Source organism: Sander lucioperca, chromosome 3, assembly GCF_008315115.2.
Source record: "Sander lucioperca isolate FBNREF2018 chromosome 3, SLUC_FBN_1.2, whole genome shotgun sequence".
Classification (NCBI taxonomy): Eukaryota; Metazoa; Chordata; class Actinopteri; order Perciformes; family Percidae; genus Sander; species Sander lucioperca.
The window spans coordinates 44,311,275-44,332,639 of NC_050175.1; the positions used below are offsets into that span (position 1 = coordinate 44,311,275).

Below are 21,365 nucleotides of genomic sequence, written 5' to 3' on the forward strand. Positions count from 1 at the left end.
GCAAAAATTCAATCAAACTTTTTTGATGACTGAATGCACCTGTGAATACCCTTTTTTCATCTCCTTCAAACCGCAGAAAAATCTTTCAGCTCTCCGACTTGTTTTAACCTCACTCACAACACTCTAAAACATGCTGGTTCGTCAGAAGATTTGCAATGTATGTGTAATCCATATATTTTTAGCAGTGAATGATGTGTCCTTCACTCTCTCTTCTCTCTTTGTTTGCCCACAGCACAAAGACCCCTAAGCGGGCTGTGTTTGCAGGCAGCATGCAGCTGCTGGCTGGCATCAAGCTGTGCACAGGCAGAGTTCTCACCAACCACCCCCATTATGAAGATAAAGACCTGCGGGAGAGGACCAAACAGGTACTGTAGGCTGATCTATACTGTCAAACACACACACGGCTGTGGAAGCTGCCCGAGGGGCTGCAAGATAGCACAACACAATACATGGAAAAATTTCAACTTTAAAGTGAATAGTTGGTAATTGGTTGTTTATTGAACGCATTTGGATGAGACAGTGTATCCTTATGTCTTATGTACTGTGTGTTTACTGTATGTTTATTGTTTATGTGCGATGTGTCACCTTTTTTTGTTCTCTCGACTGCCAGAGACAAATTTTTCCTATAGGAGACAATAAAGGCTTATCTTATCGTATCTTATTTTATCTTAATTACAGTGTCAGCAATACAAGTGAGTCATGCTGATTTAAATGCTAATTTGTGAATGTATTAGCTTTGAGAGAGTGAATAGTCATAACTCCAATATGTTGTGTGTGCGTGGGGAGGGTGTGTTTGTGTGCATTGTTGTTGGTAAGTGTTGATATGTGATGGCGGAGTTGTATAGCTAAGAGACTAGTCTAGTCTAGTCTCACATTGCCAGACCTTCCTCCACGGCGCTGCGGAGGACGGGCTGGCTAGTCCACACAGCATTCCCGGGATGGGAGAAAAATGTGCTCTGGTTTATTGGCATTTCTTTAAACCAATCACAATCGTCTTGGGCGGTGCTGAGTGCAGGGCAGAGTCACGGTGCCTCTGCAAAATAGCCTCGGGAAGGAACTTCTTTTGGTGGTACGTTCAAAAGTTGGCTGCAATTCATTGGACAAGTCTCCTAACTGGCAACTGATGTATGGCAGCTCTGACTGCCAAAGTTTCCACGATACCCAGTTTTTTTTCTACTTTCTGCTCCTGTCTCTATATTCATGGGCGCAGTGGAACTCAGAAGAACCGCACATTTGCACTCAAGTTGACACATTTTCAGCTCCAGCAGTTGTACTCCTCTGTCTCCACCTAAATGTTAGACGCCCAGAGCGAATATTCTTGTTTGTCTCCATTCTTGTATTTCTATTAACTTTGTTACAAATACGCTCTCTCTGAATAGCACTTTGTGCTGCAAAATGCAGTTGAACAGCAGCACTCGCCACTTTTTTTTTCTTCGTTTTTTTTTAAGTTGTGGTTTGTGGCCAGCTTAGGTTTTAGGAGATTCATTCAACATCTGTTCTCTATATTCACAAGAACATTTTAATTCTTCAGTTTAGGAAAACAAGCTAATTTATTCATTCATCTGAGCATATATAATTCACATTTTGCAATAAAGTCTTGTCCAAACAAAAACACTAAAAAAGGAACAGTGAAACTGAAAACTGAAAAGTCAGACTTACTTGACTTTAATTCATTAATTCAGTGGGCCCCAAACTTTTTCACGTGAAGGAGCCCTAAACTGACAAATTAGAACACGGACCCCCATTTCATAAAATTGTGTCCCAACATCCCCAACTGATAGTAATTTGCTTCTAGATGTTTTATTACCTTCCAACAACCTGCATGACCTGTATCAGGACAGCTCCTTAAAGTTATTGCCCGTAAGATTTTCATCTAGTTCTAGTCCAGAAAGTACCTATCTATCAAAAAGTGAGTTAAAACAATGGTGATTGAGCATATGACCCACTGATGAAAGCACTTGAATTTGCAACTTTTTGAAGTAATACAGTCTGAGAGTGTCTGTGGCGACTTTCCCGCCCTAAATTCTTCTTCTTCTTCTTCTTCTTCTTCTTCTTCTTCTTCTTCTTCTTCTTCTTCTTGTGTTTTTGAATGGCGGTTGGCAACCAGCTTTTTGGAGCATTACCGTCACCATCTGGACTGGAGTGTGGATCAAGCAGTCAACCTACACTTTAAACCACCCTAAATTCAAATTCAGTGACTCTTTTTACGTCAGTCAGCAGCGGTTGGTCTCTCCCCCCGAGCTTGGCAGTGCGGTTAATGCTGCGTTCCATTGCACTCGGAAATCGGAAACTTCCAACGAGGATAGCCCGCCATTTGCTATCCCGGACCTGCTCACTCCCTACCCCGGGCTTCGGGCCAGCCCGTGCCTTCCCTTCTGGAGAAGGGTGCGCAAGGCACGGGTTGGGTATTGGTAAACATAATGACCGCTCACCGCTGTCAACGTTTTTTGTGACTCTGATTCATGTCTTCATGTCACTCCGCAAGTAGTCCATTCATTTGTCACGATGGAACTTCACATTCAAAGCAGAGCTCCACCAAAGAGCCTGCAATCGTTGCGGAAGGTTATCTGATGTGTTCTAAGAATTTTGGACGTGTGGGGCGAACCATTTCTTTTTTAGCTGAAGCAGACAACGGGACAATACTTTTATTTTTATTTTATGTCGGCATTGCAAGCTGGAGCAACGTAGCAGATGACGTTGATAAGTTGCAGTGACGAATATTTTGGGAGCACTATTTTCGGCAGTGCAGAGAGGTAGTAGCCAACACTAACTTTAACTGTAAGTGTTAGCTATTTGCTTGAGCCGGGAAACATGGCTAAACAGGGAACAGATGTGCTGGGCGAGCCATCAGTTGGTGGAAGCTAACAGAAGCTAGCTGGCGTAAGCTGACAGCTGACCAGGTGTCTCAAAGCTACCAAGTGATCGGCCGAGACACGGAGTACATGGACTTGAAAGAGTACGGCAGTCGTGGCAGACGAAGGTCCAGTCGGGAGTTTGGATGGAGAGTCCACTGAAGTCCACTGTGGTCTGAAGGGATAATCCTCGCTAGATCACTAGCTAGCGGTAACCGTTAGTCGGGAGGTTGACAGCTAACGTTAGCCAGGTGAAGCTAACAGTCGTGCTAACAGGGTGTTAGCACGAAAAACAAGGTATTTTCCTGCTTTTTTGTCCTTCGCCAATCACACCTATGATGGATGTATTAGCTCATCTTAGACTTAACTGCTATCAGTGGACTGGAGCATGTGAAGGCGCGATCGCAGATTAGAGCTGCCAATCTACCAACAACACACTTATACACAATTACATCTTACCACCAAAACTGCCGCTAAAACAACCTAACTCAAATCTTACGGACAACAACTTTAAAGAAAGCCAAGTCGATCTTGGCCGATCCAAGCCGTCCTCTGGAGTGCGAAATCATGTTGCTACCATCAGGGTGCAGATACATTCTTTTCACAATGCAGAAAGAATAGGTTCAAAAGGTCATTTATTCCTGCTGCCATTAGAATTGTAAATGGCTTTCTTAAAATGTAACTCTTGACATTTAGTTTGTTGTGTTTTTTGGTGTGCTTGCTGTCTATGTAAGTCTACTGCTGGCTGTAAACCAAATTGCCCTTCAGGGATAATAAAGATACCTTGACCCTTTGAACCTTAAAGAAAGTGTATGAAACCCATAACCAAAATATTCATACATTTGGTCATTGTGTTACTATTATAGTGAAAATAAATGATTCCCCATTTTTGCTGCGGACCCCACATATAGGAAGACCAAATTAAAGCCCCATTTTATTGTAGTAATATACAACTGTTATATATTATTTTGGTACTGGAATCAAAGTCCGAATTCTCTGCCTTTTTCCCAGAACTTGCTGTTGCTCTAATGGCTGCCTCTTTCCTACACAGAGAAATCTGTATTGTGCGACTGCAGCAGACGCCACTTTGCCTCACTCATCCATCTCACACAGCTCTGTGTTAGTGTCTTGCGCGAGAGACAAGGGACTTGTCCGTAGATGGGGGCCAGTGACCTGCGGTGATGGTGGGAATGAATATGGGATCAGACGATGCACCACGTACAGTGTGCATCCATTAAGTGAGACTGAGTAGTAACGTAGGGGAAAATGGAGACTGAAAATGCTGCGCTCCAGTAAAGCAGAGATGAATGGTGCTCGCACTTGAGTGCATCATAGTAATGTACTGTATGTGAGAAATGCTGTAGGAGAGCATTGTTTTCTGTTAATGTGGATGCAAAGGGTTTTCATTACTGAGTAAATCAAATGTTTCAATTTGATTCTGTTTATTTACCAAATTAAATTAGTTAAGTGGCATAAAAACATTTCAATGAATTTGAATTTGATTTGCACCATGTCTTTATTTGATTTTTCTTCCCTTTACCTTCATATGCCTGTACTATTATGTCCAGCCAATGGACTTAAATAGCTGTGTGTTACTCTGATATAGAACGGACTATAGGAATTTTGAAATACAAAACTTGACATCCCAAACACTGATCCCAAAACTGTGACCCAGGCTACAACATGCTGTAAACGTGCTGGGAATGTTTCCATTAATTTCATTTCTGGGCTTAATGTTTGTGCCACTACAAAATAATTCATAAGCAACGACATACGACTGATGAAAACTACTGTAGCAAATTAGCTTTACCATTATTCGTGTTTCCTGCTCCTGCGTTCTCTGTGTGTGTGTGTGTGTGTGTGTGTGTGTGTGTGTGTGTGTGTGTGTGTTCTTCCCAATGAGCAGGAAGTTATGTGTGGGTCATCTCCTGGGTAGCTGAGCTTATGTTTTGCCTCCCAGCGGAAAGTCAGCCGCCGAGCTGAGGCGCTGGACAGGCCAGAGCTTAGTGTGGAGCTCATTAATGATTCACAACACGGGCTGTGTGTGTGTTGCAGTAGCGGTTTTTGGCATAGGCGAAGCGGGCAGCCGCCCGGGGTGGCATTTTTTCATGACACATGGGGGCACGAGCACTTAAAAAAAAAAATCCCTCTGCACCGCGAAGCACAGAAGCTGTGTGAGAAGGGGAAAGGACTGTTGAGAACTAAAAGTAGGCTAGATAGTAAAAGTTCACGAAAGCAATCCAACTTGGTAAACAAAAAGACAATGCTGCTCTGCCAAATGTCTTCAAAGGAATGAAACAATAATAAAGAACAGTGATTTAAAGCGGCCATATTATGCTCATTTCCAGGTTCATAATTGTATTTTGAGGTTGTACCAGAATAGGTTTACATGGTTTAATTTTCAAAAAACACCATATCTTTTGTTGTACTGCACATTGCTGCAGCTCCTCTTTTCACCCTGTGTTCAGGTCTCTGTTTTAGCTACAGAGTGAGGCATCTCAACTTGTGTAAGATCTTTGTTGTCAGTCGCACATGCTCAGTAACCAGGTAAGGATTACATCAGCTAGCTGTTTCTGCAACTTCGGTCAGTACAAGGCAGGATTAGCCGGGAGACTTCTTCTAAATGAGGGCACACTTTCAACTTTGTGTGGAATACCTGCAGAACAGGGACATGTAAGTAGTTCTATACAATTTATTTTGTAGATTAGGGTGAATTTGTGTGTGTTGTAGCAGTGTTTTGCCATTGAGAACGAGCTAGCACTACCATGCTGACGGTTAGAACCTAGGCCCCTCGACTCGGCTAGTTACATAGAAAGCCGTGCAGCTTTTGACCAGCTCACCCGGAGACTGAAGGCAGGACACATTCAGAAACCGTATCTCACTCTAAACAGCATGGATGGGTTTTTTAAAAGTTTGTATGTGTGTGGAAGCACCAGAGACACAAAATAGCACCCCATATCCCAGAAAAAGTTTTTTCATAATATGGGCACTTTAATAGTGAAGGGGGGTCTCGCCACTGGTGTGTTGTGTGTGTGTGTGTGTGTGTGATTGTTATTGAGGAGACAAATTCCAGTTTCCAGTTCTTTTCCACCCTTAAATTGTGTGTCACAAAAAAAAAGTCTCCTTCCTGAATTAATTCACTTACCCAGCAGGCATTTATTCTAAATTGGGAAGCAACAGTTGAAAAGGTTTATTTTTAGAGTGTGTACATTGTAGCACAAATACACCCTTCCTCCATAAAGCTACATGTACAGGGTTTTGTGCAGAAAAGTTGTGTGTGTGTTTATGGTAATGCAGGAACAGGTCACCCAGTGCAACGGTGTACCTTACTGATGCGTTTTTAATAGTTTTTAAGTCAACACTGGTGCACTATGACAGTGAGGAAGAAGATATATCAGGCTTTGGTACACACACACAACTATATCAATGATGTTGTTTGTTTGGGTCTTTCACATCTGAACAGTATCACACATACATGTCACATTCGGACACGGCAAGGGTGAAAATAGTGCTCTAAATGGGAAATAGGGAGTGGTTTCAGTCACAGCCATGGTTGGTGTAGAAACTGGCAAGTTGGTTTGTCACATTCAACGTTCCAGGCCTCATACAAACACTACTCCTGGGCTGAGATTTGTTCCTGATAGACAATTCTGTTCTTACAGCACTTACAGGTCGTCTATTTAAATCTGCTGTTGAAAAGATGAACAATGACAGATTTCAGAAAGTGGAGATCTGTTACACTTTAACACTTTTGTTTTACAATTCTGTTTTATTTATTTTTTTAGTAAACAGGTTATAATTAAATCCAAACCAACTTTAATCAAAACTGTAATCCGGAAAATGTGTGTGTGCAGGTGTATCAGGTGTATGCTCGCCAGTCCCCGGAGGAAGTCTATGACATCCTGAGGGCCGTGGGGGCGGACTACGTGGTGCTGGAAAACAGCATCTGTTACGAGCGGAGGCACAGGCGAGGCTGCAGACTGCGGGACCTGCTCGACCTGGCCAACGGACATGTGGGTGGCATTTGTTCATTGTGACTAGCTAGTGTGTGTGGCGACTACTGCCAAGTTGAGGGTAACTGGGTGAAAGCTCTCAGCCTCCACAAAGATCAATAGTCTCACTTCGCATCTGTGTGCGTCACTGTCTCTCACTCTCTCGCTGTCGCTCCCCCCTTTCATTCCCCTTACCCCCTCCCCATCCCCCCCTCCGTCTCGTCTTATTTTGATGTCAGATGCGGCGCGCTGGCTATTTGGATTACCAGAGGCAAGACAAGCTTCTGTCTGGCTGTCTGGCTCAGTGTGGTGTAAGACACATGTAACACAGAGCCGCTGTGTTTGTGACGCGTAAATGTCACACAGCACACACATCTGACATCCAGGCAGCTTTATTGAAGGAATGCTGGGCTTACATCTTTCTGTCCTTTTCACTCTCTCTCTCTCTCTCTCTCTCTCTCTCTCTCTCTCTCTCTCTCTCTCTCTCTTTCTTACCTTCCTTTGTTTTCTTTCTTTCTTACTTTTATTTTTTCATTGTCTTTCCATTTCATTTCCTTCTTTTTATGTTTTTTCTTTCTTTCTATGCCCCTCATTCAGAGATCTTGAGTATTGACCATTTATTATTTACAAACTATGAATTATGTCTTATTAATGTAGAGAATAGCAGTAGCAGAAGTTTAGAAAGATTCAATAATAACAAATCAATATTAGGACCATATATCTGTGAAGCATTCAGGGACACCCCGAGATTTTTTATCAGTAGAAAACTGCACTTTGAAATGTAACTGTCATTCTTTTTTTTTAGTGGTGCCTAATATTCAATTCAATGTTCAACGTGTCCAATAAAAGAATGTTGTAAATGATGGTTTTAAATCCAACAAGCACGTTGCTGTATTTTAGCAGAACACTGAAAGCAGCAGAAGATTACACTGTAATATCTGTTTTATTTATCGCAAGAAATATCGTTGTCGCGGTGTTCAACAACGTCATCGCATATTTTCCTCGTATTGTGCAGCCCTACTGTTGATGATGTATTGATATACGCAAGTATGCAGTTAGGAATACAGTTATGAATACTTGTAGTAGTGATAACCTTGTGTCATTCTCGTCGCTGTTGATGATGACATGCTCGTTCTGTGTACCGCCAGATCATGGACGGCCCGGGAGAGAATGACCCAGACCTCGTCCCCGCCTCGCACCCTCGCTTTTGCGAGGCCGTCAAGACGGACACGGCGGCGTACAGCGCTCTGTTCACCAGAACATTCCACAACAAAACCTTCCATGTGTACCGGGTCAAGAAGAAACGCAAGAAAAGCACCAAGAGCGCGTCAGAGCCCAACGCGACTCAGTAGCAGCCCCGCCCAGATGGAGGAGAAGAAGACATAAAAGCGCTGAATCCTCGCTGTTTCTCTGTCTCCTTCCTGCACTGTGCCCAGCTGTGATCATGCCCATTATTTTTTTAACACGTGGCTCTGTGAACTGTGCTGTTAGAGCAGTGTGCCGGTTCAAGCTCGGGGGGGCTGCGTTGTTTCAGTCAGTGGAGGGTGAAATCACCTATAGGAGTACCCCCCCCTCTCCCAGCTCTCACTGGTGCAGATGAACAGACAGAATAAAACTATTAGGCCTGTGAGCAGGGTCTGGAACACCACGGGCAACTACTAATTATTTGGTTTCATTTTAAGAAGTCAGCGTCATTTCTGCACAGCAGCACGAAATGAACAAAATACTATTCATTGCTACTTATAAATGCTTTTAGAATTATTGTTTTCTCTCACGCAGGGTAAACTTGGGCTTCAGTAGCATTTATTACATGTGGATCCAACATCAAATCAGAACCCTTAAAACATCCTTTATCAAATCTATTATTTTACACATTTAAAGGCAGGGCTGGTAATGTTGAAAAGCTAGCAAGATTTGAAAGTATCCTCGGGGCTCGGTCTAACCCCTCCCCCCTGCCCTCGGGGCTCTGACCCACGCACAGACGTGCACAAGCATCGAGCACAGCTGCGTCGCTGCTTCAGAGCAGAGCGCTGAAAGGACCGCAGTTTTACTTCCTGTCTCATTCACCGGTAAGCCAACACCTGATATTATCATACCGAATGTTTCAAACAAACATAACTACTGTTAGTAATGGGGAGACGACGCGCATTGAGCTCAGGCTCGTACACGGATTTCCCACCGTGGTCAGAAAGAACAAGGGGAGACACTTTGTTTCTCTCACTAATGGCGCTTTTCAATCACATGGTACCTGCTCAACTCGCCTCGACTCTACTCGCCTTTTTAGGTTTTCCATTACAAAAAAAAGTACCTGGTACCTGCTAACAGGTACTTTTTTTAGTACCACCTCAGTTAAGCTGAGGCGATACCAAAAGGTGACATGAAAGCGACAGAGGGGGGTGTCCTGAACAAACCCACTATTTTTAAATAGTTCAGCTTCTGCCTCCAGCTTCATTTCAAACTAAATGTGTCTTTTGGCTACAACAACACACCTTTGACGTTCTGTGTGTGTCGCGTTAGGTCACAGCAGTTTACTGCGGCGCCGTTATGACGACCAGCCACGCTGAGGCGGTACTAAAATCTGCAATGGAAAACGGACGCACAGTGAGGCGAGTAGAGGCGAGGCGAGTCGAGCAGGTACCATGTAATGGAAAAACGCCATATGACTTTAGAGTCGCTACTCGCTCCGAAGCTAATCGCCGTCACCTTCTCACTTCTCCCTCGCTCTATCGCACACTCCCCACACACACACACACACACATGCCGGCTCGACGCACACACCAGCGCACAAGTATAAACCTCAGGCCACTTACGTAGCCTACGGTGAAAGCTCTGCGCGGAGCCTCCGCAGAACTGTAAAACAAGCTTTAGGGTTAGGGTTGATGTGTCATGTCACTCTTATGTAGATACCTTCAAGTAAAGTGTTACCGGCTATTTAAACAATATATAAAAAAGTGTATATTGGAAATAGTTACCAACTCTGCCTTTAAGTAACACAAGTCATAAATAACCAAAGTAAGAATTTTAGTGAAATAAGAAATGTTCTGGCATTTTTTTTAATGACATAGATCTAATTGGAAATGATCTATATCTTGCTAATTCTGAATGGGCAAAAACTTTTTATTACTTTGACAAAACTCAACTCAAGGTGCCGTTAACTAGATTTGACTGTAGCTCTCAACGGCATTAGTGGATGGTAGATATGTCCAAATGAAGCTCCATGAACCATCAGTTTAACCAACTAAATGCTGCTGTTGGTTTAGAGAAAACGGCTCAACCCTTTGTTGAACAGAGAGCGCCATCTACCGGGCTCAGAAATGAAAAAGTCCACTTATTCGCTTTATGCAGAGCTTTTAACCATAACACACAGGGGCAAATGAACAAAGAATGGATTGCGGCCGCTGATAGCGCCGTGAATTACGCATCACTCGCCAACTGCTATCTGCCTCGTCACAAGGTCCGACTCATATTGCTCTAATGATATTACATTGCAAACAGGCCCATACAGTTTTGCAGCTGAGAGCAATTTGCCCTTTTTGGCAAACATATAAATGTCGCCTTTGCACCAAGAACGCAGTCGGCAGAACAATGGCAGAGAGAAAAAGAAAAATTGAAAATCCAGACCACGAGCTACAGGTCCTGACCAATGAGGTGCAGAGGCATTCCTCAAAACTACAGGCAAAGAATTTAATTGATTGATTAATTTGAAGCATAGTACACCTTTTATAAATGCACTTCAGTTACCATCGGCTCTCTGGAGACGCTAATAATTCCTCTGTAATTGCGTGTGGCTATTAGCGCTGATCTTTGTCAATTGGACTGTTTTTGCAATGAGGCTCATTTGCATAGAAAGGGGCTTGTTTAGCGCCAGATGTGTGTATATTACCTCATTTAAATATGTGCAAACAGCAGAGGAGCACCGAGATGCTATTTGCTTGGCAGCGCAGTTAGGGTTGACAATTACACGGTTTCTCTTTGTCTTATTTGTGCAGGTTTAGCGGCTGCAAAAGCCGCGTAACCCTTTTGTGAATTCGCCTCAGAGTCTTCTAAAGATGTCATGAATGAGCAAACTCTATCCACAGATGAAGTCTGTGTGTTATGGTTGAAAGCTCCAGAAATAACAAATGGTGGAACTTGAGTTGGAATTGTGTTGTTTAAAGACTATTTGTATGGTCACAAATGAACATATTTTTAGTAATGCTTATTCCATACTACTATTTCTGATTTTTGTTGTTTTTAAAAGGACATTGTGTGACTAAAACCAATTGTGTGTTAATGCCCTGTGGGTCCTTTAAGGTATATTTTCAGCTCCTGGAGTTTATGAAGACAGTTGGGGGGGGTCTCACTCAACTGTGGCATCTGTGGGGGGAAAAAAAGCCGCATTGACCATAAGCTTGCCTCAGCCTGCACGTTTTGGCTCGGCACATTTTGCATCGCATTGATGGATGTTATCAATTACCCCTGAACAGAAAACCAGAAATAACATTGTTAGTTTGGATTCCCACCCGGGTGGAAACAGGTTCCACCGCTGCTTAAATGTGTTTCTGCTGTAAAACTGAGGTCAAAGCTGGTACCAAGAGATATTTGTGACATTGTTGTTGTTGTGGTTGCTGTCGGCTCCGTGATTCTCATCAGCAGCAGCCTCAACCTTTTCACTTTCTCTTGTAACTCTCTCACTCACACACACGCACACACACTCACACAGCCACACACACTCACACAGCCACACACACTCACACAGCCAGAAAGCCACAAACACACATGAATAATGTAAGTGGTGAGGAAATTGCAGCAGGCCGATGACGCTGATTCCCCGCCACTATCCAAAATAGTTTGAGAGAGAGAGAGAGAGAGAGAGAGAGAGAAAAAAAACACTTGCATATCAAACTGAGGCTTTGTGTTTGGAAAAGAAAGTGGGCAGGGCAGAAAAGGCTCATGTTTAAACAGCAGCAGAGGAGAGATGAGGGTGTATCAAAGCACAGATTCACAATGATCTGAACCCCTTCTTCCTTTTCGTTTCCTTCTTTTGATGCAAATAGGGAAAGCGGAGGAGAGAAGAGCAGGTGATTGAAAGGCTGGAGCTGTTTCGGTTATTATGGGGTGGCCAGTCACAGTTGGCTGCTACAATGAGATGTTACGTGGGTGCGACACACACACACGCACACACACACACAGAGAGACTTGCATAAACATATACTTGTGGGCTTCCTGTCTCTTCTCTCGGTCGTCCGCTTTCTGAACACACAAACACACACACACACACACACACACACACACACTTATCCCTCCCTCCCACATCTCATTCTGCCTATATTTGTACACTTGTTAATAAGGACTTCCGTCTTTGATAATCCACACACTTGCAGATGCATGTTGTTTGTTAACTGTGCGGCCTCATTGTAATCCATACCAATCGGATCAGTGTGGAACAGCACCACTTGTTACTCTCTCCCCCCCCCCCGCCTTCACATTGGATGTTTAATTTAGAAGATGTCTGATTGCTTTATTTGAGAGCAAAGTGATTTCATTATGTTTGCTTAATAAGAGTGTACTAATGTAATATTTTTTTCAGCACTCTTCATTTGCAAACATATTGGGATTAGCAGTTCATTTCAGAGGCGCGCTGTCCGCCTATGGTTTTTCTTAATGAAAAAGGGGATGAAGAAATCCATTAACTGGCGGGCATACGTAGAATTCAGCTCATCGCTTCATTTAGGCTTGTTTTTAAAGAAGTCGTCGGTGTTACTGAAACAAATGCGACCACCTGAAATCATACTTTTGATTTGGAGGTGAATAGTTTGAACAAAGAGAGAGATTTAATTTACCACGAACCAGACTGAAGGCCAGAATCACAGCTGTATCTGTATCCTTCAAAATGTCCTACATAAATTTATGACAATAGACTATTGGCACAGTCTGCCACTTTAAAAAAAAAAAAAAAAAAAAACTATTGTCATGGAAACATGAATTGGTCATGTGACAAGGGCTAGGAAGATTGGCAGAACAGGCAGCCAAGTGACAGTACTCTGATCCAATGGAAATCACAATAGTCAGAGAGGGGGGGGTTCTCAAAGATTGTGGCTGTAGGGAATTTGATCCCATTCAGCCAAAGGAGCATTAGTAAGGTCGGACACTGATGTTAGGTGATGAGGCCTGGCTCGCAGACTCCATTCAAATTCATCCCCAGGTGTTGGATGGGGTGAGGTCAGAGCTCTGTGCAGGTCCACACCATTTATAAAAAGACTGTAGACCAGTAGTACACAGTACAGTATGTGTGTTTTGGCCTTGTATGTATGTATGTATGTGTGTGTGTATGTATTGTTACAGTTTATCTTTATGGTTGTCAATCATGGTTTTATTGTGTTTGGGGGCATGTCGGTGCTAAAACTTGGGTAAAAATGTGCTTAGATTTGATTATGTTAACTTCACTGTAAGATAATTAGTATTCACAATGAACTGCAGTTCTGACGCATGTGCCAAACCATCTGACATTCTCTGGAAGCATCTAAACCAGTGGTTCTCAACCTTTTTGGGACCAGCGCCCCCCCTATCCATTATCCAGGTCGTCTCCCCCCCCCCCCATCAAATAAGATGTAGCCTCATTTCCCTGAATATTAATGATTAGGTCCTATTATTGTTATGATAATTATTATTGTTGTTATTAGTCCTATTATTGTTGTTACTATTGTTATCAAAAATCATCAAAAAATCATATCATTGAATGAAAAATGTTCGTTCATAGTCTTATTAAAGATAAAGTTCATGACAAGGCCGATTCATAACGCTGCAGTACGGAGTTTATATGAGATGATACTCTGACGTCCCGTTCCCGTGAAGGCAGCACGGAGCTGCACAAAGCCTGTTTTTAAAGTAGTTTAAAGTGTCAACTCGTATTGTTGTGAACCTTTGGTGTAAACTCGCCTTAAAACAATGACCCCCAAAGGCACCTAAACGCCCCCCCTTTCCACAATATTGCTTCCAGGCCCCCCCCCCCCGTCATCCTCTGAACGCCCCGTGGGGGGCTGTACCACCCCCGTTGAGAAACACTGATCTAAACAGACGCTTCCCTGCTGAGCCAGTGCCATGTAAATAAATTGAACGTATTTATGAATGTGAAATTTCTACATGGAGTAAAAGGGTCAAAATAACACGTGTGATGAGGGAACACTATATACCAGGGGTGGCGAACCTGTGGCTCTTGAGCCGTATGCGGCTCTTTGCCTGCTCCTGTGTGGCTGGGGGCTGTGTCATTGGTTGATTGTTGTTTTTAACTTTTCTGAAACATACAGTATTTCAGATAAGTTAAAAAAAAACACATTTGAATGCATCTGCCAATACATTTGCCAATTATTTTAAAATGGAAAATAATGCAGCAGAGTTTTGAGGACAGATTCTGCAACCTGAGGAAAAACAGCGGCCACAGATCACCTTCCTCGTTAACCCTTTCACTGCTGAATCCGACTGTTTGAAAGCCCCTTTAGTGACAGATGAGTGAGAGAGTCGCTTCGAGTGGCCACAACGGAGTTCAAGCAAGACCTGAAAAGGATTGTGGACAACAAAGACTGTCAGGTTTCCCACTGAGTCAATCTAAGTGAGAAAATAAACTATGAAAACTGCTATGTATTATGACTGTCATCAGATCTGGAAGACACTGTTGCTGTTGTAGTGTGGACGTGCATGTGTTGTGTGGCTTTTTGCTATGGTGCATTTTTGTGGCTCTTTATACCTAACTGGTTGGCCACCCCTGCTATATACTGTACACACATTGGTACTTCACGTTGGTACTGGTGATTGACAGGCTCTTTACATAGAGGAGGTTCCTGGTACATTTTGATTGGCAGGCATGTACGCCACTCTCAAGTACACACTGAGATAAACGCACAGAACTGATGCACCTTAAAGGCTGCAGGAATGCTAAAGAGCAGCTTGTGACCCTGAACAACACTGTCTTCAGCCGTTACGTGTAGGGCTTTGACCTACGAGGGAATCTGTCAATAGTGCAAACCATCGTTTATTTGAAAGAGGAATATTGTATTATGTATGTCAGAGTGCCTTTGGTCATTTTGCTGTATTTCTTTCTCTAAGAATCCATGAAACACATGTACAGCTGGGACATTTATCATATCAGAAATCATACAAACTAGTAAATGTTTACTCTGCAGTTAAAAATGTTCTCATGCCAAGCACGTTATTGGTGGAAGGGATATGACCTCAACATGAGTTAGGTTGAAGATCTTCTCCGATGCCAGTGTTAGCTATTAGCCACGTCAATGTTCAATGGCATTACGGTCAATAAAAGTTGTTTTTTTTTTTCAACAATTTGGATTTCTTGTTTGTCATTATGTGAAGGCCTTTTTAATTTCCTTCTGTTCCAGATGCAGTCACAATCAGCTGGTCACTGGTGCAAACAAATGAATTTATTGAGAGAGAGAAAAAAAAAAAATCAAAGCAAATACAAAACACTTACATAGCTGTCCAAAGCTCACCACCGTCATGATGATTAAAAAAAAAAAAAAAAGATACGTTCGGTTTCATTTCTTTTTTTCTTCTCTGTAGCTGCACATTTTGAATCTGTGGTGCTTTTGTTGACAGAAAGCAATACTTGTAATTAATCTATCTTTGTATTTACAAATGATGTAAAAACATTAACTTTGTTCACAACATGTCTGCACCCAGAACACAACATTTAAGAAGCTGTTTTATGGTACAAATGAATGGTGGCGGGAAGTGAGTCGCTGCTCCTTCCACTGCAGAGAGAGAGAGAGAGAGAGAGAGGTGTAGCATGAAGCGCCTTCATCCTCCATTACTCAGTCCTTCCAGAAAAATGCGGCGTTTTTTTGTGATTGTTGTGGGCAAAAATCCTTGATTATGCGGCACGTTTTCTTAAAAAATGCGACGGAATATGCGGGACATTTATGCAATTTTATGCAATGAAATTGCGGGAACTTGCAAAAACTGTTTTGCGGTTTCATCATGGCTTCATCGCGGGGTTTGCAGCTTTTCGATGATGTTCACGTCGCGTAATTACGTCACTTCATAACGTTCCCATGGCAACAGGGGAAAATGGCTGCTCTTGTGTGAAGTAAACGCAACATTTTTCAACTTTCTGCTAAGATATATGGGACTTCTTCGCAACGAAAATGCGGGGATTATGAAATCATGCAAGCCCCGCATATTTTGTGCGGAAATCGGCAATTTATGCGGCGAAAGTGCAGCGTATTTGAAAAAATGCGGCCCCCGCATAAATATGCGGACTTTGGCTGATTATGCATTGAATTATGCGATCGCATAATCACGTTTTTCTGGAGGGACTGACTACTCTGCGTGGCTCAGGCTCGGCCCCATTCTACAGAGGAATACAAAAAGCAAGCATCCCCCTCTAGGAAATCCCCACTGTCTTTAAAAGAAATTAAATAAAAAAAGTTCTCACTTTCAGGCGTCATCCCACAGAGTGCTGCACCCTCGCCTGACCGCCAAGTCTCATATTTTTAAAAGCTGCATTGTTGCCTCAGCTTTTAAGAAAATAGCATGTTCCTGGAAAGCTGCAATCTGGGAATCGACTCCTCGGTCGACTTTTTTTCTTGTTGAAAGTACCCGCAATCCTTTGGGTTTTTTTTTTTCTTTTCTTTTCCCAGCAAGACAGCAAGCCATCAGCTCCTATCAGAATTAGTGGCCTGACATGTTTTCACACACTCGTGCCCTTTAACTGCTCTCTGGTGACAGCTGTCAGTGTGGAGAAGAATGAAAAGAGCACGACGAGAGCACCGCTGCTACTTCCAGCAGCATACCGGTGGTGGGATGAGGTTAGGACACATGACTTTTATATTTATGCCATTTGCTGTGCAATAAACTGTTTCTGTTACAAACCGTTTGACTCTTAACACTGCCCCATCCCTAGTCACTACACTTTGCATAGACCTTCATCCTTCAGCCCATTGCACAGACTATAAATTTTATGCATCGTGCACTCAACCCATTCAGCCACCTTTTTCTTAAAGCTATTTTGTATATATTTGTTTCTGTTACTTTATTTATTGTTTAGTTCTTATTCATGTTTAATATCTTTGTTTGTGTCACCAAGGCAAATTCCACAGTTTTTGTCTGATTCAGCATAAAAAAACCATTTCTCCCAGCATCTCCCCCCTGCCCCCCTCTCTACCAAGGGGGTAAGCCTCTCTCCACAATGCGTAGCTCCTATGGCGCCATTTTGATGCTAACAAGCACTCACCCGCCATTAGCATTCCATTGACTGCCATTCATTTTGACGTCACTTTGACAGAGAATAACTTTACATCTGAAGAGTTTAAAGACTATTTTTCCATTGTTTATTTCTAAACAATTTCGAAATACGACAATGTATAAAAGGCTCCATTACCTTGTACCTCACGTTATGGCTCCGTAGCAGACGTTTTTATAAAAATAGGCTAACGATTGGGTCATAACCACGAGACTTACTGTCGCATAGTAGAGGAATTACCGTATAGTACAGGAGAAGCTCTCAGGCAGTTTGGACTTCCATTAGCTGTTTAAGTTTAATTACTAATGTTAACTATCATTTTAGTGATCAATAATTAGCCTGTGTCTATGTTATCTCCTTACATATACCTACGCTCTCCGTCTCTGCTAGATTGGGAATGATTGAGATTTCTCTTGGCACAGCTACCAGAAGACTTCCAACTTTCAGACAGGTTGCTCACGTCACATCTACGTCTTCAAGCTCAGTTGGAGGCTGCTCAGTAACGCTCAGCACTCACCGGAAAAGTGACTTCACTGGTCTCCGTCCAGAGACACGGGACCTGTTGGTCCATCTCTTTGGCTCCATGGTGCACTGCTGGCACATTTCACCACAGAGCCAGGCATCTGAACATGGTTCCTCTCTGCCTCCCTTCCTCATTTGCTCTCTGATTCAACCCTCTACCCTTTAATCAGCTCTCTTATCGAAGGTGAAAAAAACGCTTCCTGTTCCGACTCGGTGCTCCTCTCTACTTCTACTACTCTACTATCACTGGTTTATATTGGTCCTTTCCTTTGTTTTTTTTACCACAAATTGTTCTCGCTAGTTCCACAACAGCAGGAAGTCTGTTTTTCTGTGTCAAGTTGAAAAGATCCATCAACCTTGGTTTGAAAAGGAAGCCAAAAAAGAGGAACACTTGCCACTGTGCTGACAATTCACAGCTGTGAAAATGACTGCAGACGTATTATTCCCCTGCAGATTGAGTCCACTTTCCTACAATCAACAGCATGTGGTAATTTAGCGAGGGACAATAGTTATGTGTGTGAGAATTGCGTATGGCACAGGTATAACAGCTCCGAATTTTATATATATATATATATATATATGAATGATTAGTGTGAATGTTCTCTTTTTCCTCTTTCCAGTTGTATTTATTGAGCGGTCACCTTGGAAGGCTGTTTGTATTCTTCCGTGCAATCGTCTGTTAAAATAGTCTCCTGCAGCCCGCCACATTTGGTATGCCTGAGGAACAGTGTTACACGGAACAAAGCAACAGAGCAAGTATTTCCTCCCTCCCGCAGTTCGCACGTCCGCTTCCATTTCTTTGTAACAAAGCCGTTAGAATTTCTGTGCGCCCTCCCACGGGTGAGGAGGAGAGACGCGCAAATGAGAATAGGAAATCACGTGAAGATGAGGGCACAGCAGTAAGTAGAAAAGCTTGACATCTTACAACCCACGGAGCATTGAAACTTGAAAACACCCAACCAATACATAATTACTCAACCCAGTGAAGGACACATTACCAGAAGAAAAGAATTACAATCTCACCCTGCAACCCAATGCTGGTTCAAGCACAATTTTTTTTTTCTCGTATACAAACATTGATAGAAGCTGTGTACAGCCAGGCAGCGAGAACACAATGTGTCCACGTTAGAGTGAAAATCCAACCTCCGTATTAAATGGGCTACTCAGTATGATCCCACTCATCTTCACTGTCGCATCCCGTGGAGTATATGTAAGAGTCCTTTGTTCATTCACGAAGATTTCATTCAGCAGCAAGGTGCTAAAATACATTTACTGTGGCAATGATTTGCTCAGGTATGAAAAAAAATAACCTGGCCAAAACATATTCATTTCATATTTGAGGCCTTCAGCTGACACTCATCCATAGCAGCTCACAATGAGTGTTATAAAATAGAGGAAATTGTGGGGTTTTAGTGGCTGCGACTGAAACAGATTTTTCTGACAGTGAAGCTTAAGCTCCATCATGATGAGTAGCCCGGCTACAGAGTGACGTTCTGAAGCCTTTAACCTGACTGGCAGGTTTGATAACGTCTGCTCCTGTGAAATAAATGTTCCTCCAAGGTAGAAGGAGCGCAGAGCGACGGGCTCTTTTCACAGGGACACTTTTCATCTGTGTCTGTGAGGCCGCCGCGTTGACTGACGGGGGCTCATCATCTAGTAAATACAACACATACGACTCCCGCGTCAGTTGTCAGCGAGTGAGGGGTGTGGAGCGATCTCTCTGTCAGTCAGTCTCTCGCGGTTTTTTTCCTCCTCAGCCATCGCTAAGTGTCTGCTAATTGATTGTGTTTGGGGCGGCCCGTTATCGGGGGTCCTATCAGTTTGTGTCTGGGCGCGCTCCGAGCTCAGAGGTCGCTGGCCTCGGCTTGCTCGTACAGCGCCCGCAGCTTCTCAAAGCGAGGGCCCCACTCCCCGAGCGTCTCCTCCCTCCTCCCCTCCCCTCCTCCCCCTGCCCCGTCCCCGCCGTTCCCCGCGTCCAGCCCCGCCGAGCTGAAGGAGCTGAGGGAGCCGGCAGGCGAGCCCCCTCCCTCGGTGGAGAAGACCTGCAGGGAGTCGAAGGGCCCCGTGTCCGGATGCTGGTCGGCGTCGCGGATGATCTCGCACAGGTAGCGGGCCAGGTCCTGGCTGGAAAAGGACAGGGAGCGGCGCGCCAGCTGGGAGGGCCGGGCCTGGCCCTGGGCCGGCAGTCTGGTGGGGGGGACGTCCCGCCGGAGGCTGGCGGTGGTGGTGGCCGCGGAAGCTGCCGAGGGGGGCAGGGTGCCGGAGCTGGCTGGCCGGCTGAGGGGGTCCAGCTGCTGGGCAGAGGGCGGGGCGGGGGGCGCCTGGTGGAGGAGGTGATGGTGGTGGTGGTGGTGGAGGGGGGGAGGAGGGGGGTGGTGATGCAGGGCCCTGGAGCGGCAGTACTGGACTGACTGGGCCGGGCTCGGCTGGAGGGACTTCTGCAGCTCCGCCATGTCGTAGGCATTCTAGACACGCACGCGCGCATACACACACACACACACACACACACACACACACACACACACACACACACACACACACACACACGCACACACGCACAAGCAGAGGAAAAGTCCCAGTTAGCGCAGAAACTGCACAGAATGAAAAATGAGAGAACAGAATGTTTTGGGGAGAGAGATGGGGCAGGAACTAGATGAATTGTGACAGAGAGAGAGCAGAAAAATGAAAAGAGAGCAGAAAAACAATCCGCTCTCCCCATTACGTTTACAGGGAATGTTCCACCTTTTTAAGTTTCCAATCTATCTCCATTTACTGTCTCAGAGAAGTCATTGTCATTTTCAGGATCTGTGTGCGCGAGCGTGTGTGTGTGTGTGTGTGTGAGTGTATGTGTGTGTGTGAGTGAGACCGAGAAGATACAAATATGAGTGAAGGGGATTCAGAAAGGAGACGAAGGAAGGGCGTCTCTCTTTCTATCTATCTCTTATATGCATCGATGCATTGGGGATTAGGAGCTGCCGTTACTTTTATATAATACTGTAACAGCCAATCACTTCAGTGCTAATGTGATTCCACCAAAACAGTAACCACAGCAGCAGAGATGAATACAAAGCGGAGGGATGTAGGAGGAGGAGGAGGAGGAGGAGGAAGAAATGGTACACACGGAGGAGGTGTGGGTCGCTTTGTAAAACTGATTATGTGATGAGTGGAGAGTGCTGATTATATTCCTCCAGAGAGCTTTGGAACAAGACTCTTGAGAATTGACTGCAGCATCTGCTCCGCTATAGGCGATCAGGACTCTGTGTGTGTGTGTGTGTGTGTGTGTGTGTGGTGTGTGTGTGTGTGTGTGTGTGTGTGTGTGTGTGTGTGTTGTCTGCATTTGGCTGCAGGTGATTTACAGTACAGAGGACAAGAGCTTGAGGTACTGGCAAGGTGTGACAATATGTTTATACAAGTAATTTTTCTACTGTGTGTGTGTGTGTGTGTGTGTGTGTGTGTGCAACCACATGTGTTTGTTTAGAATCTAAACAAACACATCTAAACTTTAGATTAAAGCCGTGATATTATGCAAACTCTTAAGTACTGTTGAGTGCTTGTGGGTTATAGTGGCTGTTGGAGAGAGGAGATAAGGATTTTGCGTGGGCCTAATTATAATGCTAGCACGCACACACACACACACACACACACACACACACACACACACACACAAGGATTCTAATCCAAACTGAACTGACTGGATCCTTTAGAGCTGCAACGATTAATCGATTAAACGATTAGTTGTCAACTATTAAATGAATCCCTATTTTG

The 21,365-nt window shown here is 43.9% G+C and overlaps 2 protein-coding genes across 4 annotated transcripts in view; one reads left to right on the top strand and one right to left on the bottom strand.

Moving 5' to 3' along the window:
• The window catches only part of dpy19l3 (dpy-19 like C-mannosyltransferase 3), a 616,246-nt gene that overhangs the window by 61,618 nt on the left and 533,263 nt on the right, over positions 1-21,365 (top strand). For both annotated transcript variants that reach the window (XM_031290692.2, XM_031290690.2), the window contains 3 exons: positions 233-365; positions 6,707-6,865; positions 7,993-8,971. In XM_031290692.2, coding sequence (XP_031146552.1) covers positions 233-365; positions 6,707-6,865; positions 7,993-8,196 — 496 coding nt within the window. In that variant the 3' untranslated portion in view covers positions 8,197-8,971. The remainder of the gene's footprint in view (positions 1-232; positions 366-6,706; positions 6,866-7,992; positions 8,972-21,365) is intronic.
• si:ch211-186j3.6 (neural-cadherin) overlaps positions 17,873-21,365 on the bottom strand; it is a 369,843-nt gene continuing 366,350 nt past the window's right edge. For both annotated transcript variants that reach the window (XM_031290668.2, XM_035999800.1), the window contains exon 37: positions 17,873-20,065. In XM_031290668.2, the coding sequence (XP_031146528.2) occupies positions 19,445-20,065 (621 nt within the window). In that variant the 3' untranslated portion in view covers positions 17,873-19,444. The remainder of the gene's footprint in view (positions 20,066-21,365) is intronic.